The sequence below is a fragment of the Vitis vinifera genome, chromosome 16, assembly GCF_030704535.1.
Source record: "Vitis vinifera cultivar Pinot Noir 40024 chromosome 16, ASM3070453v1".
NCBI classification, from domain to species: Eukaryota; Viridiplantae; Streptophyta; class Magnoliopsida; order Vitales; family Vitaceae; genus Vitis; species Vitis vinifera.
This window is the reverse complement of record NC_081820.1, coordinates 888,114-912,614: the sequence shown is the minus strand read 5'-3', so window position 1 is coordinate 912,614 and position 24,501 is coordinate 888,114. Positions and strand designations below refer to the sequence as shown.

Genomic DNA, 24,501 nt, shown 5'->3' with positions numbered 1-24,501 from the left:
TGGAGGCTTCCCATAATGAATGAAGTTGTGGTTCATGGCCTGAGATTGGTTTTGGATTTGGGTGTGTGGTTATGGGGTGTAAGGTGATAAGTGATTTGAAATTGTTGTTGGTCGGGTTTTTGTTTGGTTCCTTTGTTTCTCTTGGTTCTACTTCTCATTTTAATTCTTTTCCCTATTAAAACATTTTTGTTTTGCTTCTTTTTATTATTGTTGTGTTTACTGTTTATGCCTAGGTGCTCTCTAACAATTTACCTAGATTGATAACTAATATACAGGACCATGCTTTCCAATTGTGAGTTTTTGATGTTTATTGCAGTGCCTATATGAAGCTGGAAAGTATAATAAAATCCAATTGTTAGACTTGTTTTGTGAGGCAGTTGTTCCATGTTTGGGCAACTCAACAGCTTCTAATCATCACTTGGGTTCTGGAATATCATCTTCTAGTGATCACTCTATTCATCACCAATATCTGATCTCGGAAAAGTGCAGTTTTATCTGTCAAGCAATACGCAAGGTGAGGTAGGTAAAAACAAATTGTTATGGGTTATGAACTGAATATTCTTAATGAATACAACTAAATTGCAGAATTTATCTGGAAATCATGCCATTTTTATGAATATTTAATGTAAGTTCCAATTAGCGATTATATTTATGTCAGAATTGAACTCCTATGCATGCTATGGTTAATACTAGGAATATTCTATGCATGCAATTATATTTATGGTTAATACTAGGAATGTACATACTCTCTCGCCCTATTTATTTGTGATTAGAATGGAGACTGTTAGTAGTCTCATAAAGAGTGTTGTGATCGGGGGCTTTTTGTCAAGTTGTACGATGAAGGGGTACAAATCTCACATTTGCTGTTTGCTGATGGCACACTTGTTTTTTGTGAGGCTTCATAAGACCAGATGGCTTACTTGAGTTGGCTGCTAATGTGGTTTGAAGCCATTTCAGGGTTCAGAATCAATTTGGACAAAAGTGAGATTTTACTGGTGGGGAGGGTGGAGAACTTAGACATTTTGGCTCTTAAGCTTGTTTGCAAGGTGGGACTACTTCCTTCCTCTTACTTGGGGCTTCCTTTGGGCACTCTATTTAAACCCGTGGCTGTTTGGGAATGGGTGGAAGAGTGGTTTTGTAAGAGGTTAGCCATGTGGTAAAGGCAATTTATCTCTAAAGGTAGGAGAACCACTCTCATTCGAAGCACTTTGTTTAGTATTCCTATTTAGTCCTTATTGTGCATGTCAAGGGCGGTTAGATTGAGATTAGAGTAGATTTAGAGGGATTTTCTTTTGGGATAGGGGGACCCTTGAGTGGAAGCCTCACTTATTAAAGTGGGTGGTTATTTGTTCAGATGGGATGAAAGGTGGTTTGGGTGTTATATGTCTTCTTTACTCAATAGGGCCCTTTTATGTAAATGGAGTTTGGTGCTTTGTAGACAAAAGGGGCGCTCTTTGGAAGCAAGTCATCAATGGGAAGTATGGGGTAAACAATGGGGGATGGAGCATCCGTGCAGTGAGAGAGGGGTATGGAGTGGGCTTATGGAAAGTGATCAAGAAGGAAGGGAATCTCGAGTAATAGGATTGTGTACTCAATGGATAATGGTAGAAGGGTGAGGTTCTGAAAGGGTGAGGTTCTGAAAGGATAAGTGGTGTGGAGATGTTCTTTTGTGTGTTTCCTTCCCCTTTTTGTATGCCTTAGCGGTTGCAAAAGAGGCGTGGGTGGTGGACGCTTGGGATTCTTTAGTTGAGGATGGAATCCTTGTTTCTCAAGGCCCTTCAATGATTAGGAGGTGAATTTGGTGGAGTGGTTGCTTATGACAATCTAAGAGAAGAAGGTGTTTATATACTTGGAAGATAGCGTGTTGTGGACAGAGACTAAGAATGAGAAGTTTTTTGTCAAGTCCCTTTATGTTGCATTGGAGCTAGGAGGTGTAGTCCCATTTCCAAGGAACATCATTTGAAACCCTTGTGAACCTTCCAAGGTGGGTTTTTTTTTTTTTTTGTTTGGGAAGCTTCATGGGTAAAGACCTTAACTTTGGATCAAGTGAAAAGGAGGGGGTGGTCTTTAGCAACCAGATGTTTCCTTTGCCTCGTCGAAGAAGAATCTATAGACCACATTCTAATTCATTGCACTAAGGCTAGAGTTTTGTGGGAGTTACTTTTTGCTCTCTTTGGTGTGACTTGGGTCCTACCCTTGACGGTTAGAGAGACTCTCCTTAGATGACATGGTTCCTTTGTGGGCAAAAAGCACAAAAAGGCTTGAAAAACAACTCCCTTATATCTCTTTTGGACGGTTTAGAAGGAAAGAAACAAAATTGCTTTTAATAAGGAGGAGCTATTGATTCAAAGATTGAAAAATTCTTTTGTTTGTAGTTTTTGGTCTTGGACTAAGTTGTTTATAGATGAAAGGTCTTTACCTTTAATCAACTTTGTTGATTGATTGGGTTCTAAATGAGGGTGGGTGAGGTTTTTTGTAACACGTCTTCTCTTTTGTTTCTACCTTCAGGCACCTATTGTATACTTCTTGTAACCAACATCATGAACCGTCCAACTTCCTTGCACCTTGATTTTTGTTTCTGGAGAAGTTGCTTGTAACTGGTAGAGATGCAATGCGGGTAAAGATTGTCAGTCTTCCTAATCATTTACCAGCTAACATATCATTCAAATGTTTATATTGCACCCAATTGGCTGAAATAAGCCTTTTGTTATAGGTCTCATCTTCCCTTGTTCAACATTTCCTAGGGCAATAGAGTTCCAAACTTTGCTCCCCCATGTCATCCACAAGGTTTTGGTTCTTTCCTTATGTTTCCCCTCACCCTTAACTTTTCATGATATTTCTATTCACCCTTAACTTTTCATGATATTTCTACTCTTTTGGTGTTCTTGGCGGCCTCAAGGGTGACTACTTAGTTGCTAAATTAAAATTCATTCAAGTGATTATTGTTTTTTTCCATCCATTTTATGAAATATAATTGTGATCTTCTCACCTCTTTTCATATTCACTATTGTTCCTTTTTTTTTTTTTTGTGGTGGGATAGGGGAGGAGGATTCTTATTTTTGTCAACATCATGTTGAACTACTTATTCTAGTTGGTTATTGCAGAAAAATGAGGAAAAATCCCCCTGATTTCTCCCACCTTGATTTTGGAAAACTTATATCAGATTTATAGGAGATGATAACAACAAATCTGCTAAATTTAGGGTGAAAGAAGCCTATAGAGTGATGACCAGACCAAATGATATTGGGTTTCCTTCTAGATGTATTTGGGTGGATTCAGTACCAACCAAGGTTGCATTCTATGCTTGGGAGGCTACTTGGGGGAGGGTGCTCACTCTTGATAGACTTCAGAAAAGAGGATGGCAGCTTCCTAATTGTTGTTTTCTATGTGGGTGTGAAGAAGAAACTGTAAATCACATTCTTATTCATTGTATAGTAGTCAGAGTTTTGTGGGATATTGTTCTTGGGTTATCAGGTGTGCAGTGGGTTTTTCCAGAAACTGTAAAGGGGGTTTTAACTAGCTGGAGGGGCCCTTTTGTGGGAAAGAAAAGGAAAAAGATATGAAAATCCATCCCGTTGTGTATTTTTTGGATGGTTTGGAAAGAAAGAAATAGGTTAGCTTTTAGGGGAGGAGAGTTAAATATCCAAAAGCTTAAGAATTCTTTTGTGTGTAGTTTGTGGAGCTGGGCTAGATTGTATATTGGCAAGGAGCGTATGTCCCTTATAGGATTCCTAGAATGGTTGGCGTCCAACTAAGGGATGGTGAGGCTTGCTGTTTTTTTGGCTTTTTGAGGGGTTTGTTGCTTTGTATACCCCCTGTATACTTGTAACTCTTTGCCCCTTTATCAATATATCTTGGTTTACTTATCAAAAAAAAAAATCTGCCACCTAACTCCTTTATTTGAGTGATAAATATGAAAGATAAATTCTAACCAATGTAGGAAATTCAAAACTGACCTAGAGATATTTGATAACAAATTATCTTTATCTCTTTATTTAAACTAGCTAACAAACACGGAAACCTAGCTTGAGACTCCCTAGAATCATGCAATCCTCCATAAAATTCGGACTTATGATCTGAATCTCATCTGGATTTCCACAGTTATTAATGATTAATGTAGGGTGACATGTCAAAATTGGAAGTGTAAAATGAACATTTCATAATTTCTGAGTACCAATAGGAAGATGATATCTTCTTCTCTCTTTGAAAAAGTTTTTGTTTCTCGTAGGAACATTTATTCTGTCAATGTTTTCCAGAGTGCTGTAACAAGTTTGCTTAGTAAACTTCAAAAATTTAGTTGCTAGACTTTAAAATTTTAATGATACATTCAAGAGTTTAGTTAGTACTTCAGAGTTTTCAAGTAACCTTATGTTCAAATGGCCATGGAAGGACGCCCTTGATAATAGATGGGAAATCAGTGGCCTATTGGAGATTAGGCTAACCTCACCAAGCAACAAAAGAACCAGATGAAAAGTGTATTGCATCATATCTCCTAAAAAATTGTATCGCTTCATATAATTAACATGTGTCAGCCCTTTTCGAGGTCCCTAATTTAAATCCGTGTGTTCTCTTCATTAGTTGTTATTAATTGTACACTATTGTCATTCAGCCTCGTTATGTAATTGGTAATGACAAAAAATACTTGATCACTCTAAAAATACTTCAATCTACATCGTAAGCTCTACCATGGTGATGAACCATGTCACTATACAAAAATCTAGCTGAAGCATCTTTCATCTCCTTGTGATCCAGCAATGAGGAAGTCACCTGAGCAAAGGTTTTATCCCTTCGCTCAATGAATCTGCTCTAGTTTCAAGCCATGGTTTTGATTGTGACCTACTGTGAGTCTACTAAGTTTTCTTCATCTCTCAGTAGACTTTGTTTCTGTCAACACTTTTTGGAGGGTATCTACTCTGTCAAGAATTATGGTGTCACCTCTCCCACTATAAGGTGTATCATGTTTTTGGTGCTCTTGCATATTTGACTTTCCCTGATTTTAGTTTCAGATTGAACTTTTGATCTATTTTTCTCTGAGTGGTTCATATGGTAAACAAGCTTCCCCAAAGTGCAATCATATAAGACTTATATACGATACTCATTGTGTTAAAAGACGAAAGGCGGTCTTGAGGCATTTTTCCCAAATAAGGCAAGACACAAGCCTCAACTTAAACAAATAAAAAAAATATATATATATTTTCAAAAAAACCAGAAAACTACTCATAAAGTCCTAAAAAAATTGAATAATGAAAAAGGCATAAACTTAATAATGATAAAAATCAATTATTTGTCATTGTTAATAATTTCTAGTTTAGTTTCTTTTTCTCTTTTCTAAAATTTAGCTCTCTCATGGTTTTATCAAATAATTTTCAACTTTACCATCATTATTACTTGCAGGATCCTCCAAGGGATATAATCATATCCAATTGTTATATTATTCTCCTTAATAGTGCTAATAATCACCCATTCTTTTTCCTTATCCACCAATTGTAGTGGTTTTTTTTTATTTATCTACAAATGATAAGATAATGATTGTATATGAGATCAAATAGTCAACAATGCCCATATTTTTTCTTCTCATTCTCTCTTTTTCCTTTCCATTTAAAAGGTTAATTGGAAGTCAACCAAGCTCTTATTTGTGAAAGGTTTAACCAAGTTGGGACCCAATGCAAAACTCATGAAATCTATATCAAAAGGCTACAAAAACATAGATGATATAATCCATTAAAACTCATTAAATATTGAGGCTTAAGCTTCTTATAAAATATATACGAAAACCTCACAAAGGCGGGTATTTGATATTTAGGCCTCAGTAGCCTTGATAGGGTAAGGCTTAAGCCTTAATTACCCTAACTAAGGCTATAGCCTCATGGGTAATTCGTAGAGCCTTGCCTCAAGGTGTAAGCCTTAATAGCCTTTTAAAACATTAATGATACTTATTTCAATCTTGTATATTAATAACTGTGAATCAAGATAGAAAATACAATAATTACTTTGAAAACATTCCAAATTATATTTGGGAAAACACAAATGATGGTATTGCTAATTCCTTATAAATCAAGTATTTTTTAGTGTCCTTTCCTTTTTCTTGGAACCTTATCTTTTGTCGTCATCTCATTGATTGTGGAGATAGAAGATTTGGAAGGACTAATGTCTTCTCTCTCTCATGTGCACTTGATTTCATTTGTCCCCAATAAGAGAGTGCGGTCTTTATCTTCTTCAGGTATATTTTTCAGTAAAATCCTTCCTTTTACCCCTGTCTAACCTACAAGCCCTTGTGCATTTCTCTCCAGAAAAAGTCTTATGGCAATCTAAAGCACCATCTGACGTCATGATCTTAGCTTGGCCACTGGTCAATAAGAAGGTCAACATCAACAACTTGCTATAGGTGAGGAGACTTCACAAAGCCCTTAGTCCTAATTGTTGCATTATGTGTACGGTGAGTGGTGAGACAGTTGATCATCTCTATTTACACTGTCCAATGACTTTGGCGTTTTGGCATAGATTATTCAGCTTGGTTAGGCTAAATTGGGTTCCTTCTAGGAGCATAAGTGACATGATGACTATTTCCTTTAGAGGCTTGGTGAGTACAGGTAGAGACAAAACTCTTTGCCTCATTTTGATTTGGATAATATTGTGGGAGAGAAATGCAAGGATTTTTGAGGATAAGTGGAGAAGTATGAAGTTGATATGAGACTTAATTTACTTCTATTTCACTTTTTGGGTCTCAACAATTTTAGATTTTAAGGACACTCCTCTTAGTGTTATTCAACTCTATTGGATCTTGGTGTGTAAATAGAGGTTTAAAACAACAAATCTTGGAGCAAAGCTTTGGCCCTTCTTTGTAAATGCATTGATTTCTTTGGAGAGTAAAACCTCACTTCTTTTGTATAGTTGTAAGTGGTATACAGGAGACATCTTATACATCAGATCTTTTGATCAGCATTTGTATATTTTGGAAGGATTTCTCATTCTTCTCATGTCCTTCTAACTTGGTATTAATGAATTTTTGTTTCAGATAAAATAAAATAAAATAGTGGTAAACTAGTTTTATATTAGTACATCTTAATTATATTTCAAATTTATGACCATTTAAATAGTTCAGGAGGCATATAACTATTGTTATAATTTTATATATTTGTGTTATTTTAGCACAATTGAAAAATTTGCAATTAATTATAGTTCTTGCATTTATTGAATCAAGTTACATGCTTAAAGAATACTCGCTCAATTCTATTTCCATTTCTTTGTAACTATTTAATTCATAAATTTATTTGTTTGCATTATGTCACTGGCATTTTGATCTTTGTATTCAATTCAATCAGGGATCTCCCAGTTGTGCTACTTTATCAATTGCTTAAGAGCTGGGAAAAACTCACAGAGGATGTCATTGAGGTATGAGCAGAGTTTGGCAAAAGTTATCAGAGGCTCTGATATTTGTTTAGACTAATTCTCATACACTGTGTATTTGTACAGATTAGTTCTAGTACAAAGGTAAACAATTTAGCCTTTGACTTTACATGATCTCTAAGTAGTTCCTTTATTCTATAGTTGAAGATTGGAGCCCTGGCGAGAAAATAGATTTCATTTATCCTTATTATATGGCTTTTGCATTGTGTAAAGCAACTTATATGATTGCACTCTGCGGAAGCTTGTGTTTGTCATACATATGTAGGTCAATTATATTGTCACAACCATCTTTATAGATGCTAACAAGCTTACCCTTCTGAGCTTGACTTGCTACTAACTGATTGGTTGTGTAAGTGTCTCATAACCCCAGCTGCATCGCAAAAATGAAATCAATTAGCATTTTATCCATAAAAAACTAACTAGTTAGGTTAGTTACAAGTTGCTTGTGAAAGCATGGAATGAAATTTCTACTTAATGTAGCTAAATCTGATACCACATCCCTCTTTATATTAAAGTTATATGGCACACTGAAGCATATCAAAATTGAATGTGGACCTATCTATATTCTATGATAATTATGAAGTGGTTGATCTGTGTCTAGTGCATTTAACAAGTTCATTAACTCATTCAAGTCTAAAGATATTCCTCTTAGAAACTCAAATCCTTTGGTTCACAACTTCTTTAGGAGCAATCCATGTGTTGGAGGTTGGACTTACTCCCGATATTTCTCCAATTTGGAGGATGATTTTTTATATTATTATTCATGAACCTTGCCCAGGCCTGCATTTGACTGCTGTTGGTTTCAGTAAAAATCACCCAGCCTGTTGTTTTAGAGTCCAAAACCAAGGTCCTAAAAAGACAAGGAATTGAAGCTTCTACACCCACAAGAGAACTTCTAAAAATAATGCTATAGAATATTCCAAATAAATGTGGATTTTGAGATGTATTCCAACAACTTCCTTTTCTTATCCCTAAATCTGACATCCCTAACTTTTTGGCAGAAGATATTTGGCTTTTCCAATTTACTTTCACCAGCATTGTACTGAAGTTAATTTGTGTCTGAATGTTTAACCTTGGTCGGTAAATTTTTCTTTTCCTTCTTTTGTTATCAGCCTTAGGAGCAAGGACTCAATAGGCTGTACACACTATACCCTAAATGTCTAGATAGATTTTTTTTTTTAATAATTTTTTTATATAATCTTCATAGAAAATGAATTTTTATTTGCAGCATCATCCTTTTTCTTTTTGATAAGAATTATCTTATATTTATCTTTAAGCATGTTGTTATGTGACGTATGTCTACAGTGCCACATTGATATTGTTTTTACTGTTCATATATGTACGGTTTTTAGAAATAACCTTGCTGCCAATTTTCCCCCTAATCTAACTTAAAGTTGATCAGCAAACAATCTAATTATTATTGAATTATGTCCTCGTAATAGATTCATGACAAAGTGAAGGAACTCCAATCGCTGCTGAAATTTGAGAATGGCAAGAGTTTGAAACAAGATTTGACAAATATACCCAAGTAATTTTCTATGTTCATCTTTTATTGCTTGTATATTAGTATAGCGATCTTTCTCCCTGTCACATTTGGTTTGATTTTTTCTATCCACTGTTGAATTTGTGAAGCATATTTTCTATCCTCTGTTATATTAATTATTTTTTTATTATTAAGATATTGTGTGGCTTGTAATAAGATGTAATGAATAAAAGAGTACTGCTAAAAACTCATGCTTTTTTAGTCATTTCTTGACAATCTTATTTTTAAAAATATTAACTGGTATGTTTCATTAAGCTCTTGTGCCTTTGTTTACTAATTTTTACTTATTTTAAACATCTCAAAATTATTATAACTCCAGAGTGGTAAGTCCACATTCATAATAATATTTACTCTGGAATTATGTTTGGCTTAACCAAGTTTGGTATATATCATTGAGCCCCATATGCCTTTGTTTGCTTATATACTTAATTAAACATCCCAAAAATATTGTGCCATCTGAATAGTAAGTCCATATCCACAATAATATGTACTTTCGGATTGATGTTTGGCTCAACCTGGGTGTTTCCTAAACTGAATATAGAGACGGCAAGTGATCATGTTCATTAGAAGTCTCTTGCATATTCATATTTTAGCATCTTAGCTAGGTCAATTATGATAATCACTTAATTGTCACAGTACATTTTTTTGGGGTAAACTGAAAGTAAATAATATCCCTTTTTATCTCCTCACCTTGCATACAGGGAGAAGGAGAAAAATGAAACTCAATAGTTTTTACTTTGGCTTAGCTCAAAGTGTGCTTTTATGGTTATTTAGGAACATCGATTCCCAGTGCTTCCCTTCTAACTGTATTTTGTGTGACAGGAGACATACATCTCGGAGTCATTTAAATATGGATAAGGACTCAAAAGTGTTAAATGAGAAAGCTGCTAGGTTGATGGAGACCATGGTTAGGTAACAATATTAATTCTACAGATCCTTGTGCTTGCCTATACCATTTCCATCTTTTTATTGATATATAGATACTAAATAGCACTGGCAATGGTTTAACAAATGTGCTTTACATTTTTATTTTATTTGAATTGCAAATTTTTTCCCAGGATGCATAGTTTTATTTGTGAAATCTTGTGAACAATCGTCCCCAATCTAATGTCCTTTGTCACTTGTTTATAATTGTATTGCCTTGCTGCTTGTTATTTTTTATATGTTCCCTAAACATTTGGGACAAAATTTCAGTAGATCTCTTGATTTGAAATCTAAAATTATTATATACTACCAATTTAAATTGATTGGATGCTGTTTGTTTTCTGTTACAGCATCTTGAGGACATTCTGTCTGGTTCCTAAAATGTTTTTATTTTATCCAATATTTGAGAAGGTTATACCGAGTAAATGCAGTGGTGCCATTTACTTTCTTTGAGCTTATGCTTGTATGGGATATTTGATCCAAAGTCAGATCCATGAAATCTTCTTCCATACTTGTAGAAAGAGCCCATCACCAAAAATTTGTAGGTTGATATCTACTGTTGATACCAAAAAGGAGCTGTTGTGTCTGTGACAGGCAGCTGAGTGGATGCTCTTGCTTACCATTTGCTTACATATTTCAAAAGACAGATAAATATCTCTTAGACCATCATATGTGCCTTAAAACTGAGCTTTTTCCGCTCTAATTTTTAAATTTTTCATAAACCAAACCTAGTTTTCTTCTTGAATTATATTAGAATACAATATGTACATCCTATTTATGTGCAATTAGAGATTAGATTCACTTACAATCTCTCCCATAAATCAGGGACTAGAATCACCTATCACTTATAATCCTATAATCTCTCTCATGAATAAGATTTTAAGAAAGAAAAGAATGAAAGAAATAAATACAAAATCATTTCATTGACTAGGGCCACAATCAGATTCCTAAGAGTCTACTAGCACTTCCTCTCAAGTTGGAGAATAGATGTTATCCATTCCCAGCTTACATGTAATTTTTTGAAACTGATGATTAGCCAATCCTTTGATTAACACATTTGCAAGTTGCCCTTTTGTTGAAACATAGGATGTGTAGATTAGACCACTATTGAGTTTTTCCTTGATAAAGTGTTGATCTACTTCTCATGCTTCATTCGGTCATGCTGTTCTAGATAGTGAGCAATAATGATTGTTGATTTGTTGTCATAGTATAACTTCATTGTCCTTTCCCACTTGATTCTTAGATCATCAAGGATAATCTTTGTCCATAATAGCTCACAAATCCCATGTGCCATACATGAACTCTACTTTTGCACTAAATTGAGCCACCATGGATTGCTTCTTACTTCTCCATGTCACTAAGTTGCCACCTGAGAGTGTACAGTAACTAGAGGTAGAACATCGATCCACCACTAATCCTGCCCAATCTGCATCAGTATACACGTCTAGGCTTAGCTCTTCATTTTTCTTAAAGACAATTCCCTTTCTTAGGGTAGATTTCATATAATGTAGAATCTTGTATACCACCTCTAGATGAAGTTCTCTAAGAGAATGCATGAATTGGCTTACGACGCTAACAACATAGGGTATATCTGGCCTTGTGTGTGACAAGTAGATTAACTTCCTAACTAAACATTGATACATTCCACATTCTGCTACTACATTTTCTTGAGCTTCCCCTAGCTTATGATTTTGTTCAATTGGCGACCAAGCATACCTATCTCCTTTAGAAGATCCAAAATGTACTTCCTTGAGTGGGTCACCTCAATCCTCAAAAAACACTTCAATCTTCCCAAGTCTTTTATCTTGAACTCTTTAGCTAGTTTTTTCTTGAGTCTTTCTATTGCCTTATAGTCATCTCCGGTCACAGTTATGTCATCAACATAAACTATGACAATGGTAAGTTTTCCTATATATGAGTGTTTGATGAAGAGTGTATGATCTCCTTAGCTTTGTCGAAACTCCATGTCATTCATGGCTTTTGCAAATCTTTCAAACCATACTTAAGGAGATTGTTTAAGGCCATAAAGCTTCTTTCTTAGTTTGCATACAGTGTTTCTCTTGAAGTCTCCATTGAAACCTAGGTATTTCCATATACACTTCTTCTAAATCACCATACAAGAATGCATTCTTAATATCAAGTTCCTACAAAGACCAACCAAAGTTAGCTACGAAGGATGGTAATATATGAATGATATTCATCTTTGCTACCAGAGCAGATGTTTCTTGGTAGTCCACCCCATAAATTTGCGTATACCCTTGGCTACCAACCTACCCTTATATCTCTTCATCGTCCCGTCAACTCTATATTTAACTATAAACTCCCATTTACATCTAACCAATTTTTTTTCTCGTTGGTAATTCAACTATTTCCCAAGTTTGGTTTTTCTTAAGAGCTAACATCTCATTTTCATGGCTTTCCTCCAATTCTTGCTTCTAAATGCTTCTTGAACTGTTTAAGGAATTTTAATAGAAGTTAATTAGGTAAAGAAGGCTCTATGTGATGGGGAAGGTGTAGCGGAGGGGAAGGAGTTTGCATCTCTTCCCAAAGGTTTTGTTGAGTTCTCCAATTGTTTGGGGTTGCCAATTCTGGGCTTTGAACAGGAAATCAACTCTTTTCTTAGAAAACTGGAAGCGAAGAAAGAAAGGTCGTGGGGTTAAGGTGTTAGGGAGAGGGTGAAAATCCATGTCCTTTTCGTGTCTTGAGAAGGAAATTTGAAGGCTCGAGTGCTCAGATAGTTACAATAGTGCTCCATCTATGGTAAAAAGATTGGGGAGGGGGGTGGAGACTTAGCAGTAGGGTTCTCTGCAGGCCACTGGTGGTAATTTTGTTATGCTAGGGGTTCTTTGTTTGTTCTGGGAAAGGTTTTATTCTCTTTTTTGGTTTTTGCTAGGGGGTTTCCAGCCCTCGTGGGAGCTGGGTGTTGGTTGGAAGGTGGGTTTGAATCTTTCTCTTCTATTTTCTTGCTTGCCTATGAGTCATATCTGTATCCTTCGTGTGTTCTTTGTTGCGTCTTTTTGCAAGTGCCTTACTAGAAAGATTCAAATATCCATTACCCACGCCTCCTTATCAATAGCTAAAGCAAACAAGGTTGGGAAGGACACACTCAAAGGAGAATCCCCACACCACCTATCCCTCCAAAATCTCACCCTCCACCCATTACCTACAGAGAAGGAAATCCTAGTACTCACAACGTCCTAGGCCTTCCTTATCCCTTTCCATACCTAACACCATACGTTTCTGTCACTTCCCTCGAACACCAACCCCTTCTTTCTTTCCCATACTTCCCTCTAATCACTTGATTCCACAAAGCCTCTCTTTTATTCATGAACAACCAATTCCATTTACAAAGAAGAGCCTTATTGAGTGTGGAAAGACACTTGATCTCCAAACCCCCTTTCTTCTTACTTAAGCACACCAACTCCCATCTCACTAAATGAGGTTTTCGCTCCAAATTTCCACCTCCCCAAAGAAAATCCCTTTGAATATGCTCTAGTCTTTGTCTAACTAAGCTTGACATGCACAATAGTGACATCAAATAAATGGGTAAATTCGACAATGTGCTTTGAATTTCGGTCGTCCTCCCTCCTTTGGAAATGTATTGTCTCTTCCATATAGCCAACCTTCTATGGAACCACTCTTCCACTCCATCCCAAACTATCATAGACTTAAACGGTGCACCCAGAGGCATGGCCAAATAAGTGGATGGGAGGTTGCCCACTCTATAACCAAATTCCATAGCAAGGTTATCAATATTCTCCACACTATCCATTGGGATTAATTCGTTCTTTTCGAAATTTATTCTTAACCCCGACACGGCCTCAAACCACATAAGCAACCAACTAAGAAAGGTCATCTGATCTTGGGTAGCTTGGGAAAACACCAAGGTATCATCAACAAACAACAAATGGGATATCTAAGCCCTTTCTCCATTCCTTTCCTTCATCCTACAGCCCGACAAAAAATCTTCATCCACTGCCCTCTTTAGGAGACAACTAAACACCTCCATAGCAATCACAAATAAATAAGTCGATAGTGGATCTCCTTGCCTCAAATCCCTTGAGCTTTGAAAGAAACCAGTAAAGGTGTCATTAACCAACATAGAGAAACTTGCAGTGGAAATGCACCATTTGATCCACCCAACCCATTTCTCCCCAAAACCCATTTTATGCATAATTGTGAGAAGAAAAGACCAATCCACATGGTCATATGCCTTCTCTATGTCAAGTTTGCACAAGATATCACATTCGTTATTCTTCAAGATCGCATCAATGGCTTCATTAGCAATCAACATTGCATCTAGGATTTGTCTACCTTCCACAAACGCCCCTTGGGCCTTAGAAACCACTTTTCCTACCACCTTCCTTAACCTATTGGCTAAAGCCTTGCCCAACCACTTGTACAACCCTTCCACCAAACTTATAGGCTTAAAATCCCTTAAATCTTCAGTACCTGCTTTTTTTGAGATTACAACCAAAAAAGTTGCATTCAAGCTTTTAACAAATTTACCATGTTCATAGAATTCCCTGAAAAATCTCATCATATCATCCTTCACAAAGTCCAAGAGAACTGTCAAAATGTCATTGAAAAACCGTCGGGCCCTAGTGCTTTGTCCCCATTGCATCCCAATAGAGCACCAAAAACCTCATCTTCTGAGAATGGCTCCTCTAAACCTAGAGCGTCCTAAGTCTCTAGCGTCTCAAATTGCAACCCAGATCAAGAAGGACGTCAGTCCCTCGTATTGGATAGCAGAGACTGAAAGGCTCTAACCACCCCTTCCTTGATTTCATTCTCCTCCGAAAGCCAAACACCATTAATCTTAATTTTGTCCACATAATTCCTCCTTTTGTGAGTGTTGGCCATCTTATGAAAGAATCCGATATTTCTGTCTCCTTCTTTCGACCACACTTCTCTAGATTTTTGCCTCCAAGAAATCTCTTCTAACAGAACCCATTTTTTACAATCTTCCCTCGCTTCTTTCCTTGCTTCCAACTCCTCCAAAGATAGGGTGCTAGTCTTTTTCTTAGCATCCCAATAGTCCACTTGATTCAGAGCCAAAGTCTTCCAAACTTCAACCTTCTAAAAGAACCAGGAAATTGTCAGACACAGGTCTTGGAAGGACACACTGAATTGACCCGTTAAAACTAATTTATTTTTAAAAAAATTATTACAATAGTAACAAAATTAACAATTAAATGAACTCAAGAATTGATAAAATAAAGTTCTTTCATTTAATATTCAATTACATTAATATATAATTTTAAACCATTAAATATAATTAATAACTATTAAATATTTAACTATAAATATATATCAATATACTAAAAATATTTTAAAATACTATTATTATGTTTTATGGTATTCAATATACATTTATTTTTTATATTTATATAATTAAATTTATTAATTTATTATTCGTGATTAATATCCAGGTCTATTTTAAAGTTATTATATATTCATATTTAATACATGTAACAATTATCATATTTCAATTTGTTATGTTTTTAATTGTTTCTAAGTATCCTATATAATTAATTTTATAAATAAATTTCCATATATTAGGAATACATCATCATTTAATGCATTTAATTAATTTCATAAAAGGAATATGTTAAAATTTCTTAAATCTATCCCAATTGCTACTTTCCTAAATTCCAAACCAGGAAAGAGGAAATGTAGAGGCATTTTCATCCCACTTATATAATGGATTGGTTGTCGACCATCAACGAAGATGATGTTGCTGTTCAGTGGCACTGACGCAAAATTAAAGAAGAGGGTCAAGATTTGAATTTTTTGTGGTAATGCTCAGCCAGTCCTCATGCTGCTACTTAACACCGTTCAATCTAGCAACAACGAAGAAGATCGTGTTGTTTCGTGGCTTCGAAGCCATGAATTCAAGTTAACTTGATGTAGTTTTGGCAAAGCATTATGAGTTTTACTAATTTTTTATCGAGTTAATGCAAAAACTTATATCAGGTATCAAACTCATTGTGGAGCTTGCCGAGGTAGATACTACTCGGTTGAGTCGGACCAGACTCAATCGATACTTTGAACCTTGTTTCCAAGGACTTGAACCTCGACTTGATTGTATACAACATTGAGACCCACTAAGAAATCAAATATCGTTTCCCTTTAAACATATTTGAGTATCATGGTAGCATTCTCATTGCACTTCATGTTAATATTATGATAGTAATCTAATTCAAGCCATAAGCTTTTCATGATATTGTAGTATTTAGTAACAAAAAAAGTACCTTGCTTGGTAGCATCAATTTCAGTTTTTGTTTCATAGATGTGAGCAGCATCCCTCGCTTTGGAGTATGTTTGCCTAACAATCTTCCAGATATCTCTAGTTGTTGTCAAGAGCATGCATGCCTCGCTAATCTCCTGTTGCATTGAATTCCATAGCCATGACATAATCATTAAGTTCTCTTCATCCCATGCAATGAACTGTGGATTGTCTTCACTTAGGATAGCTCCAATTAGATGACTTAGGCATGTTTGGTAATTGTTTTCGAAAATAGTTCTAAAAAATAGTTTTTGAAAATTGTTTTATAATATTTTGTAGAACAAAAGTTTGTTTGTGAACTTGAAATGTTTTTAACCTTTTTTTAATATAATTTTAAAATAATTTTTATATCCAATGTTTAATATTTAATCATTTTATATGCTTGTATAATTATTTTTTAAAACAAGTGAAAACAACTAAAATATGTTTTCTAAAAACACCTTATTTTTTGTTATTACGAACAGAAAACAGAAAACAACTAAAATATGTTTTCTAGTTATCAAACTTGTTTTCTTGTTTTTTGTTTTGAAGAATAAAAAACTATTCTTGAAAACAGTTGCCAAACAGGTCCTTAGTTTTTCTTTTCCTTTAAAAACTGTTCTCAGAGGTTGAGACCACACTAGGTGATATTGGCCATTTCGTTTCTACGAAAGGGTTATTGCTAGTCATGTTGGAAACAAAGTTTGAAGATTGGATGATTTTTGATCCATCAAACATATTGGAGCAAATCAGATACAATTTTTGTAAATTTGAAACAGGGGGGAGTTTATGAGGCTATGTAGGCCAAAAAATTCAAAGGAAGGAGATGGACATCAACAAGCTCAGCTGTTGGCAATGGAGGTCGTACAAGTGCAGCGAAATTCTCAGTGATTAAGGCTGATAATAGGAAAAACTTAGGGTACATAAGAGAGCCCTAGCTCTGATCCCATGAAGCAAATTATGTTCCTGTACAATATGTACATTATATTATACACAATTAGGGTTTAGATTCACCTACAATCTCTCTCATAAATCAGGGATTAGATTCACCTACCACCTATCATCCTATAATCTCTCCCATAAATCAGATTCTACCAAAGACAAAAAGGAAAGAAATAAATACAACATCATTTCTTTGACCAGGGTCAATCAGATTCCTAAGAATCAGCCATCACTAACTATGAACTTTATATGAACTATATTGTGGTGTATTACATGGGCTTAGGTACAATTTTGGATGTCAGTATGTGTGTTGTAACTAATTTGTTTAATCTCCATATATTAGGACATAGAGACATGGCTAATTTACTTAAATCTCCATTTTTTTCTCTTTCCATGCCCAAGGCCAAATTGAAGCACACAACTAAGATAGGGTCCCAATGCATGTCATGAGTCTAAGGTTTCTTATAATGAACTGGAAACTTGTGGCCCCTTTTTTTCATGGGCATGCACTATTTTTTTGCCTATTAGGAAGGGGAAAAAAAGGAAGAAGAAGAAGATCATAGATGACCTTTAGGCATATTAGACACATGTCCCATATTAAAAGCCTTCTCATTCCATGTTTGGAACATGTACTTCACAGATTTGGACGTGCCTATATGACATAGATTGCTCCACATTCAAATCCTTGCTCAGGCATATTTACTGGTTCCTCTCTATTGATACTCTATTTATGATGAAAGATATGAGAATTTCTGTTTCCTTGTTTGGTAAGCAGAGAAGAAAACGGGATCCCCTTGATGGGAAATTATCTTTTCTTGCAATGAATTTACTAGTTTAAATATGTTACTAGAAAGCTTTCCAACAGATGGTTTGTTTGTGAAACAGGGATTACATGCAGCCTGTTGAGTGCATACCTTTTCACGAAATAGTGTGTTTTAAGAATGTTGACAAACTACAATCAGTAAGTAATCTGGATCTTTTACACCAAGAAATATTCTCATGAAATTTCCTGTGTACTAGGCAGAAATAGTGAATGTTTACTTACTATTTAGTACTATTAGCTGACAATGCTAGACATTTGTGCATATAATGATTAATCGCTAAATTAATCTGATTCTTACTGTTATCATGTGTTGGCTTTATTGAGCGATAAGTGGGGATGTCTTGAGGGTGTTTGATGATTTGCTGCATTCAGGAGAGTTGGGGAGAAGATTGAATGTTGTTTTTCAGGCCTTGCTTCTAGAGAAGTGAGTGGGTGCAATGAATGTCAAACATTCAAGTTGAAGGGCCATTTCCGTCTGGAACTCTGTGGAGGAGTGTTGGAATAGACTTGCTTCTTGGAAAACAAGATACTGGTGTTTTTTTCCCTTTTCCCTTTCATTGAAAATGTATTACAAGGCTTTATTAGATGGAGCAGGGGGTCGGTTTCTCTGGAAATGGGTTGATGCCCAAGCCCCCTCAATGATAGTAGCTATTTTTGGTAAGATGAAAACTCATGAATACCTTTTAAAAGATCCCGGAAATGTGGCTACTCTGATATGTTCTTTTCTGAGATTTATATGGATAATAAGGTGATACATTGTCGTTTTGTAGTTGATATGAATAAATAAAATTGTAATCTAGTCCTTTAGTAAACCATCCTGTCCTTTTATCATCTGTTGTGCTTCTTGGGTTTGTTGAAATATTATGGATTGCACCAAGTAGAAAACAACCTCTTTTGATCAGGTGGGTGCACCATACTTTTCGTACATGTGACAATTTTATCAAGTACAAAGTATGAATGCTTTATTTTAAGATATGGTAATTTAAAGTTGAGGTTTTTTTAAATTTGCCTTTTTTTCCTTGGAACTTGTAAACTTTTTTATTTCCCTGTTGAAGTTCTTGAAAATTGCATTTTGTATCATACCAAATCCATAATTTTAAACTTCTCAAATGTGTTATAGGCTTTAATGGGAGATCCAAGAAGAAGAATTCAACTTGATCTTCTGGAGTTCCAAAAAATCCTTCTTTGTAGTTGCTGCAGCAATAGTAGTAAAGCGATATTACCATCTATGCACGACACTTCAATTCTGTAAGTATTTCCTCACTTTGTTGGGTGGAAGATGTTTTGAGTTGCCAGGCTCCTTTGTTTCATGATTTTCGGGTCTGAGTTGTCATTCCCTCGTCTTACCTAGAGAAGCAAGACGACTCTTATCTAGCTGGGTTTCACGCTTCAGAAGTTCTAGGTGGACTGACCCCCTTTAAGTACACATTTTAGCACTAATTGGAATATTCTTGCAATAGTCCGACAACAGGCAGTGTGGAACAACCACCTGGTGTTGTTTTTTAACCTCTTTAAATATTATCTGGAAGTTATAACTTTTTCCATTTGTTGATGTAGGTATACCCTGGCTCAGGAGCATGGTGATCTTATCAATCTCCATGATTGGTACCAGTCTTTCAAATCAACTGTCTTTCAGCCAAGTACCAAAGGGAAACACAAGCTGAAGCAGTCCCCAGCTAAGAAAAGAAAGGACACAAATGAATCTCAAAACCAGAGTGAAGCATCGATTCAGTATCCTATTCCTTTTCCATTCTGCATAGCATTTTTCACTTTCATCGGATTAGTAACTATGATGCAGACTTCTTAAACATACAATGGATTCAAACATTAAATCACAAATTCACACTGCATAACTTGTTGGGAAGGCCAGATTAGGTGCTTTTAACCCTTTTGTTATAGATATTAATTTAGGATCCTAGAATTTCGCTTGAGTTTTACTGTCAGTGTCATTTCATTAGATTATATGAATAGAAATGATCAAGACAATGAAAATCATGGAAAACATTTACTGTATTTTGGCCATTTATGCAGGAATCCGAACTTACAAGACTCTCCAAACTTGAGACAAGAACCATAGAAAACAGTAACTAGATTCTAATGATTTGCAAACTTGAGCTGGAAACAAACACTGCATGAAGTTAATATCCTAATTACTTTCATTCAAACTATATTCAATATCTGTTATGGAGCTCATAATTTGTTGTTAATATACTGTTCTTACTTGCCTGCTTCTGCTCAAATTGATTAGTTTTTCCTCCTTATAATGACCTTTGTGAGGCTCCTTAACCATGTTACCTCTAGAGTGCGATTCTGCAGGGCAGTCACAGAGCTCCAGATTACTGGCCTGCTACGGATGCCCAGCAAAAGACGGCCAGATTATGTGCAGAGGGTAGCATTCGGATTGTAACGACTGGAGCCAGCCATTAACCGGTTTGCTCTGCCTTGCTTCATTCTTCTTTGATGATCTTTCCTTATATGCAAATGAATTCTATCTTGATTTTATGCAATTGTATGATTATTTCGTTCAAAGATTAGCTGAAAAATGCAGTTTTAGGCATAAGAATGATGTTTGTAGTTGTATCAATGAACTGAAGAAAATTAACACAGGGAACTTGTACTGATATAACAATTTGTGGAAACATTGGTGTGGTTTGGAAATTATTTTTAGAAATGGTTTTATTCTTTGTACAGAATAAAACCATTTTTGAAAACTGATTTTTGAATTTTGTTTTTAAAACATTGCCAAATGGCTTGAATGTTAGGCGCCCCTCAAATGCCGCATTAGTGTCTAGGGATCTCCTTAGATTATCTGACTTTAAGCTGGACTTCGGTAAGAATGGCAGCGACCATTCCCATTTTATTTTTAATTTCTTTTTATTTTAGTATATGTTGTTTTTTGAACTGGTGTTTTAGAAGCAATACTATCAATATAAAGGGGTTTGATATGAAAACTAAAATTATGATTGTGGTTCATTTAAAAATATTTAAAAATATACGTATTTTTTCAAATTTTAAATAATTAAATTAATTTATCATTTTAATTTGATAAAAGTATTTTATAAATAAATATATTATAAATTTTTATTATATAATATAAGATACAAATCATTTTGGAAAAATTCTCAAGTATCTTCAAGTGATAAATGAAATGTTTTTAATTTCCTAGTTAATTACGATTTTATTTCTTGTATTATATAAATCTTCTAATCTTCTCATATTTTTTTTAATAAAATTAAATAAAAGTTTTGTTAGTTAACACCAAAAATAAAATAAAAAATTTTAAAAATTTAAAATGCAATTAAAACTAAAATACATAAAAATTAAATACAATTAAGAACCAAAAAAATTAAAATTTAAAAATAAAATATTTACTCTCATTGTAATTAGAAGTCTTTCCTATATTTTCTATTAAAATTTCTTATTTTATTAATTTTAAATTAATTCTCATGGTCAAAAAAAATTCTTAATTGGTGTTATTAACACCATAAGGAAATAAGGAAAAATGTCGGGAAATAATTATTTGAATTATAAAAATATATATATTCTAAAAATATTTTTAAATTGATGAGGATAAAACTAATTTATAAAAATTAGGATAATTTTTTTTATGTTTTTTCAAATTAGCATGTCAAAAATCCACTTTTTCTTAATTTTTTTATTATTTTAATATGAAAGTTGAGTGGTATTATCATTTTTATTGCTTTATTGAGCGATGGGTATTGGTTATGTCAATAAATCTTGAGTTACTATTATTCATCTCCAAATTTAATATTTAATTTAAATTTTATGAAATATCTTTTATAATTTTTTATTTTTTATTTTCACTCATTTTTCTTCCTATTTAAAATAAATAAAATTTCAAACTAATAATACTTAAATATATTTAATTAAAAACTTCATAATGGTGAATGAAATTAACCCCTAAATTATTTATTTTTAGGGTGAAATATGTTATGTACACTATCTAAAAAATTAGAGTTAAGAACTTTTATAAAATAATTCAATAAACATATACTCAAATAGTAACATAATTAAAAGTCAAAAATGCTCTTCAATTTTCTTCTCGGCAAGCCAATTAATCCATTTTTTTTTGTTATTATTAATAATTTTTATTTTTTAACTTTGAAATGACAAATCAAAAGAATTTCTACTTGTCAATTATTTTTAAAGTCAGACATGTGGCTAAGAAACATGTCACATTATTTTTCATTTTTTTCTTTTTGCTTCATTTTATCTAGAAAATAATGCGCTTTTCCTTTTTAAATTTCATTTTTGTTTACTTTTTCATTTTTTTTTTCATATTTATTGATTTTAATTATTTAAAGACATTTTAAATATAAAATAATGATAATGATAATAATAATAATAATTTTTTTTTTCATTTTTTTCATTTTTTCTTCATTTTACCTAGAAAATAATGCACCTTTTTTTTAAATTTCATTTTTGTTTACTCTTTCACTTTTTCAAATTTAATTATTTTAAACATCTAATAATAATAATAATAATAATTTATTATTATTATTGTTATTATTATTATTATAAAAAATAGTTGACATGTTGCTAACAAACATGCCGCATCATTTTTCATTTTTTTTCCTTTTTCCTTCATGTTACTTAGAAAATAATGCACCTTTTTTCAAATTTCATTTTTGTATAATAATAATAATAATAATAATAATAATACTGATAATAATAATATTTTTCATTTTTTTCTTTTTTTCTTCATTTTACCTAGAAAATAATGCACATTTTTAAATTTTTATTTTTGTTTAGTCTTTCACTTTTCCATATTTATTGATTTTATTTATTTAAAGACATTTTAAACATAAAATAATAACAATAATAATAAAGTTGACATGTGCTAACAAATATGTCACATTATTTTTCATTTTTTTTTTCACAATAATAATAATAATAATAAATTTGACATGTGTCTAACAAACATCTCACATTATTTTTCATTTTGTTCTTTTCTCTTCACTTCACCTAGAAAAAAAAATATAAATTTTTTAGATGTTCCATGTAACAAGATTCTCCATTCTTTTTATTATAAAACGGTGGTGTGTGACATCATCTTATTTTTATTATATTTTAACCTTTTATACTTTTTATTATTTTACGCCGAGCACATTAATTTCTATCAAGAGGGACGCTTGTACTTTGTATGAAACACCTAAAAGAAAAGTGAATCATCCACCCATGAATACTATATTCCTGATTCTTTGAATTGATTGACTATGATATCACATTTGAGTTCTCTAGGGATGTTGGTAGAGATTTTTTTTTTTTTTTTTTTAATGGAAAAGTAATGAAAAAAATTAATTTTTTTTTTATCCATTATACATTTATATTTATATTTAGTTTTTTTTTACCACTAATTACCTATTATAATAATCATTTTGTGTTTAATATATCTAAAAGTTATTAAAATTAATAAATATAAAGAAATGAAAGAGCGGGAAAATTTTGAAATTGAAAGGATTTAATGGCATATATAAGCATATTAAAAAAAATATAAGTGATAGGGGACACGTGGGATTTGATGTGATATCCCACATCTCGGTTAGAGGAGAAAGTCCATTGACATTATATAAATACGAGTTATTTTTAACCAAATAGATGTGTTTTAAAGTCATGAGGGTCCCTTAATCTCACAACAGATAATCTCTATATAATTGGATGAAAATAATTACAAATAGTATCAATACCAATCCTTAATGTTTTGTATTGTGTCTACAGAAAAATCTTAAAATAGTATATAAGTATGAGTCATTTTTAATTAAGTATATGTGTTTTAAAGCCGTGAAAATCCTTTAAGCCCAAACAGATAATATTTACACTATTGGTGTGAATAGTTACATTTGATATGAGTTGTCATCAAAATTTAAAATCTCCTATTATTTTGGAACAATTTTATGTTTTATAGGTTTGTCATGTAATGTAAAAGTTGAGATTCGTGAAAGGTTTGGTAATGTACTGGTACCAATAATTGAGATATTGAAATTCTGTTTTTGGTACTTTGGGCGGTCCTTTACCCTGTGTGGCATACATGGTAAAGATGTCCAAAGTAAATTGACCTAAGTACCCTCCAAAAGGGTTCATAATGGGTAAACTTCCACATGCCAATATTCACAAAAATTCCAAGGCAACTAGCTTTCCAATCTCGTTCTTATTTTAAGCCAAAATATTATTCTCTGCATCTTTTTAGTTGAAGGGTTTAGAGGTTAAACATTTTTTATTAAAAAAAATCAAAATTTGTATGTATTGGATTTGCATATTTATGAATAATACTATTGCATTTCCCAGTATGTCTCTATTGCTCGAACCTTTGGTTCTAATGCCTATTTTTGAATTGAGTTTTGATCATCTTATCTGAAAATTAATTGACATTTAATTGACTTAAGAACTCTCTATAATGGATAAAATTTACTTACCACTATTCACAAAAATTTTAATGTGATTACCTTTTATTTTTATTCTTGTTTTAAGCCAAAACTTTTTTTTTTTTTTTCTGAATCTTTTGAGTTGAAGGATTTAAAGGTTAACCAATATGACATATTTCGATCCTTTTTATTAAAACAATCAAAAGTAGTT

At 33.3% G+C, this 24,501-nt stretch overlaps 1 protein-coding gene across 5 annotated transcripts in view; it reads left to right on the top strand.

Annotated features, from left to right (window-relative positions):
* The window catches only part of LOC100245976 (origin of replication complex subunit 3), a 52,636-nt gene extending 32,090 nt beyond the window's left edge, over positions 1 to 20,546 (top strand). For 2 of the 5 annotated variants that reach the window (XM_059733823.1, XM_059733824.1), the window contains 8 exons: positions 317 to 519; positions 7,323 to 7,392; positions 8,850 to 8,935; positions 9,773 to 9,862; positions 17,970 to 18,045; positions 19,028 to 19,155; positions 19,465 to 19,638; positions 20,209 to 20,546. In XM_059733823.1, the coding sequence (XP_059589806.1) occupies positions 317 to 519; positions 7,323 to 7,392; positions 8,850 to 8,935; positions 9,773 to 9,862; positions 17,970 to 18,045; positions 19,028 to 19,155; positions 19,465 to 19,638; positions 20,209 to 20,314 (933 nt within the window). In that variant the 3' untranslated portion in view covers positions 20,315 to 20,546. Of the gene's footprint in view, positions 1 to 316; positions 520 to 7,322; positions 7,393 to 8,849; positions 8,936 to 9,772; positions 9,863 to 17,969; positions 18,046 to 18,279; positions 18,664 to 19,027; positions 19,156 to 19,464; positions 20,049 to 20,202 lie in introns of those variants that run through there. The other 3 variants (XR_009464500.1, XR_009464501.1, XM_059733825.1) reach the window with 3 other exon arrangements.
* Positions 20,547 to 24,501: the final 3,955 nt, after the last annotated feature.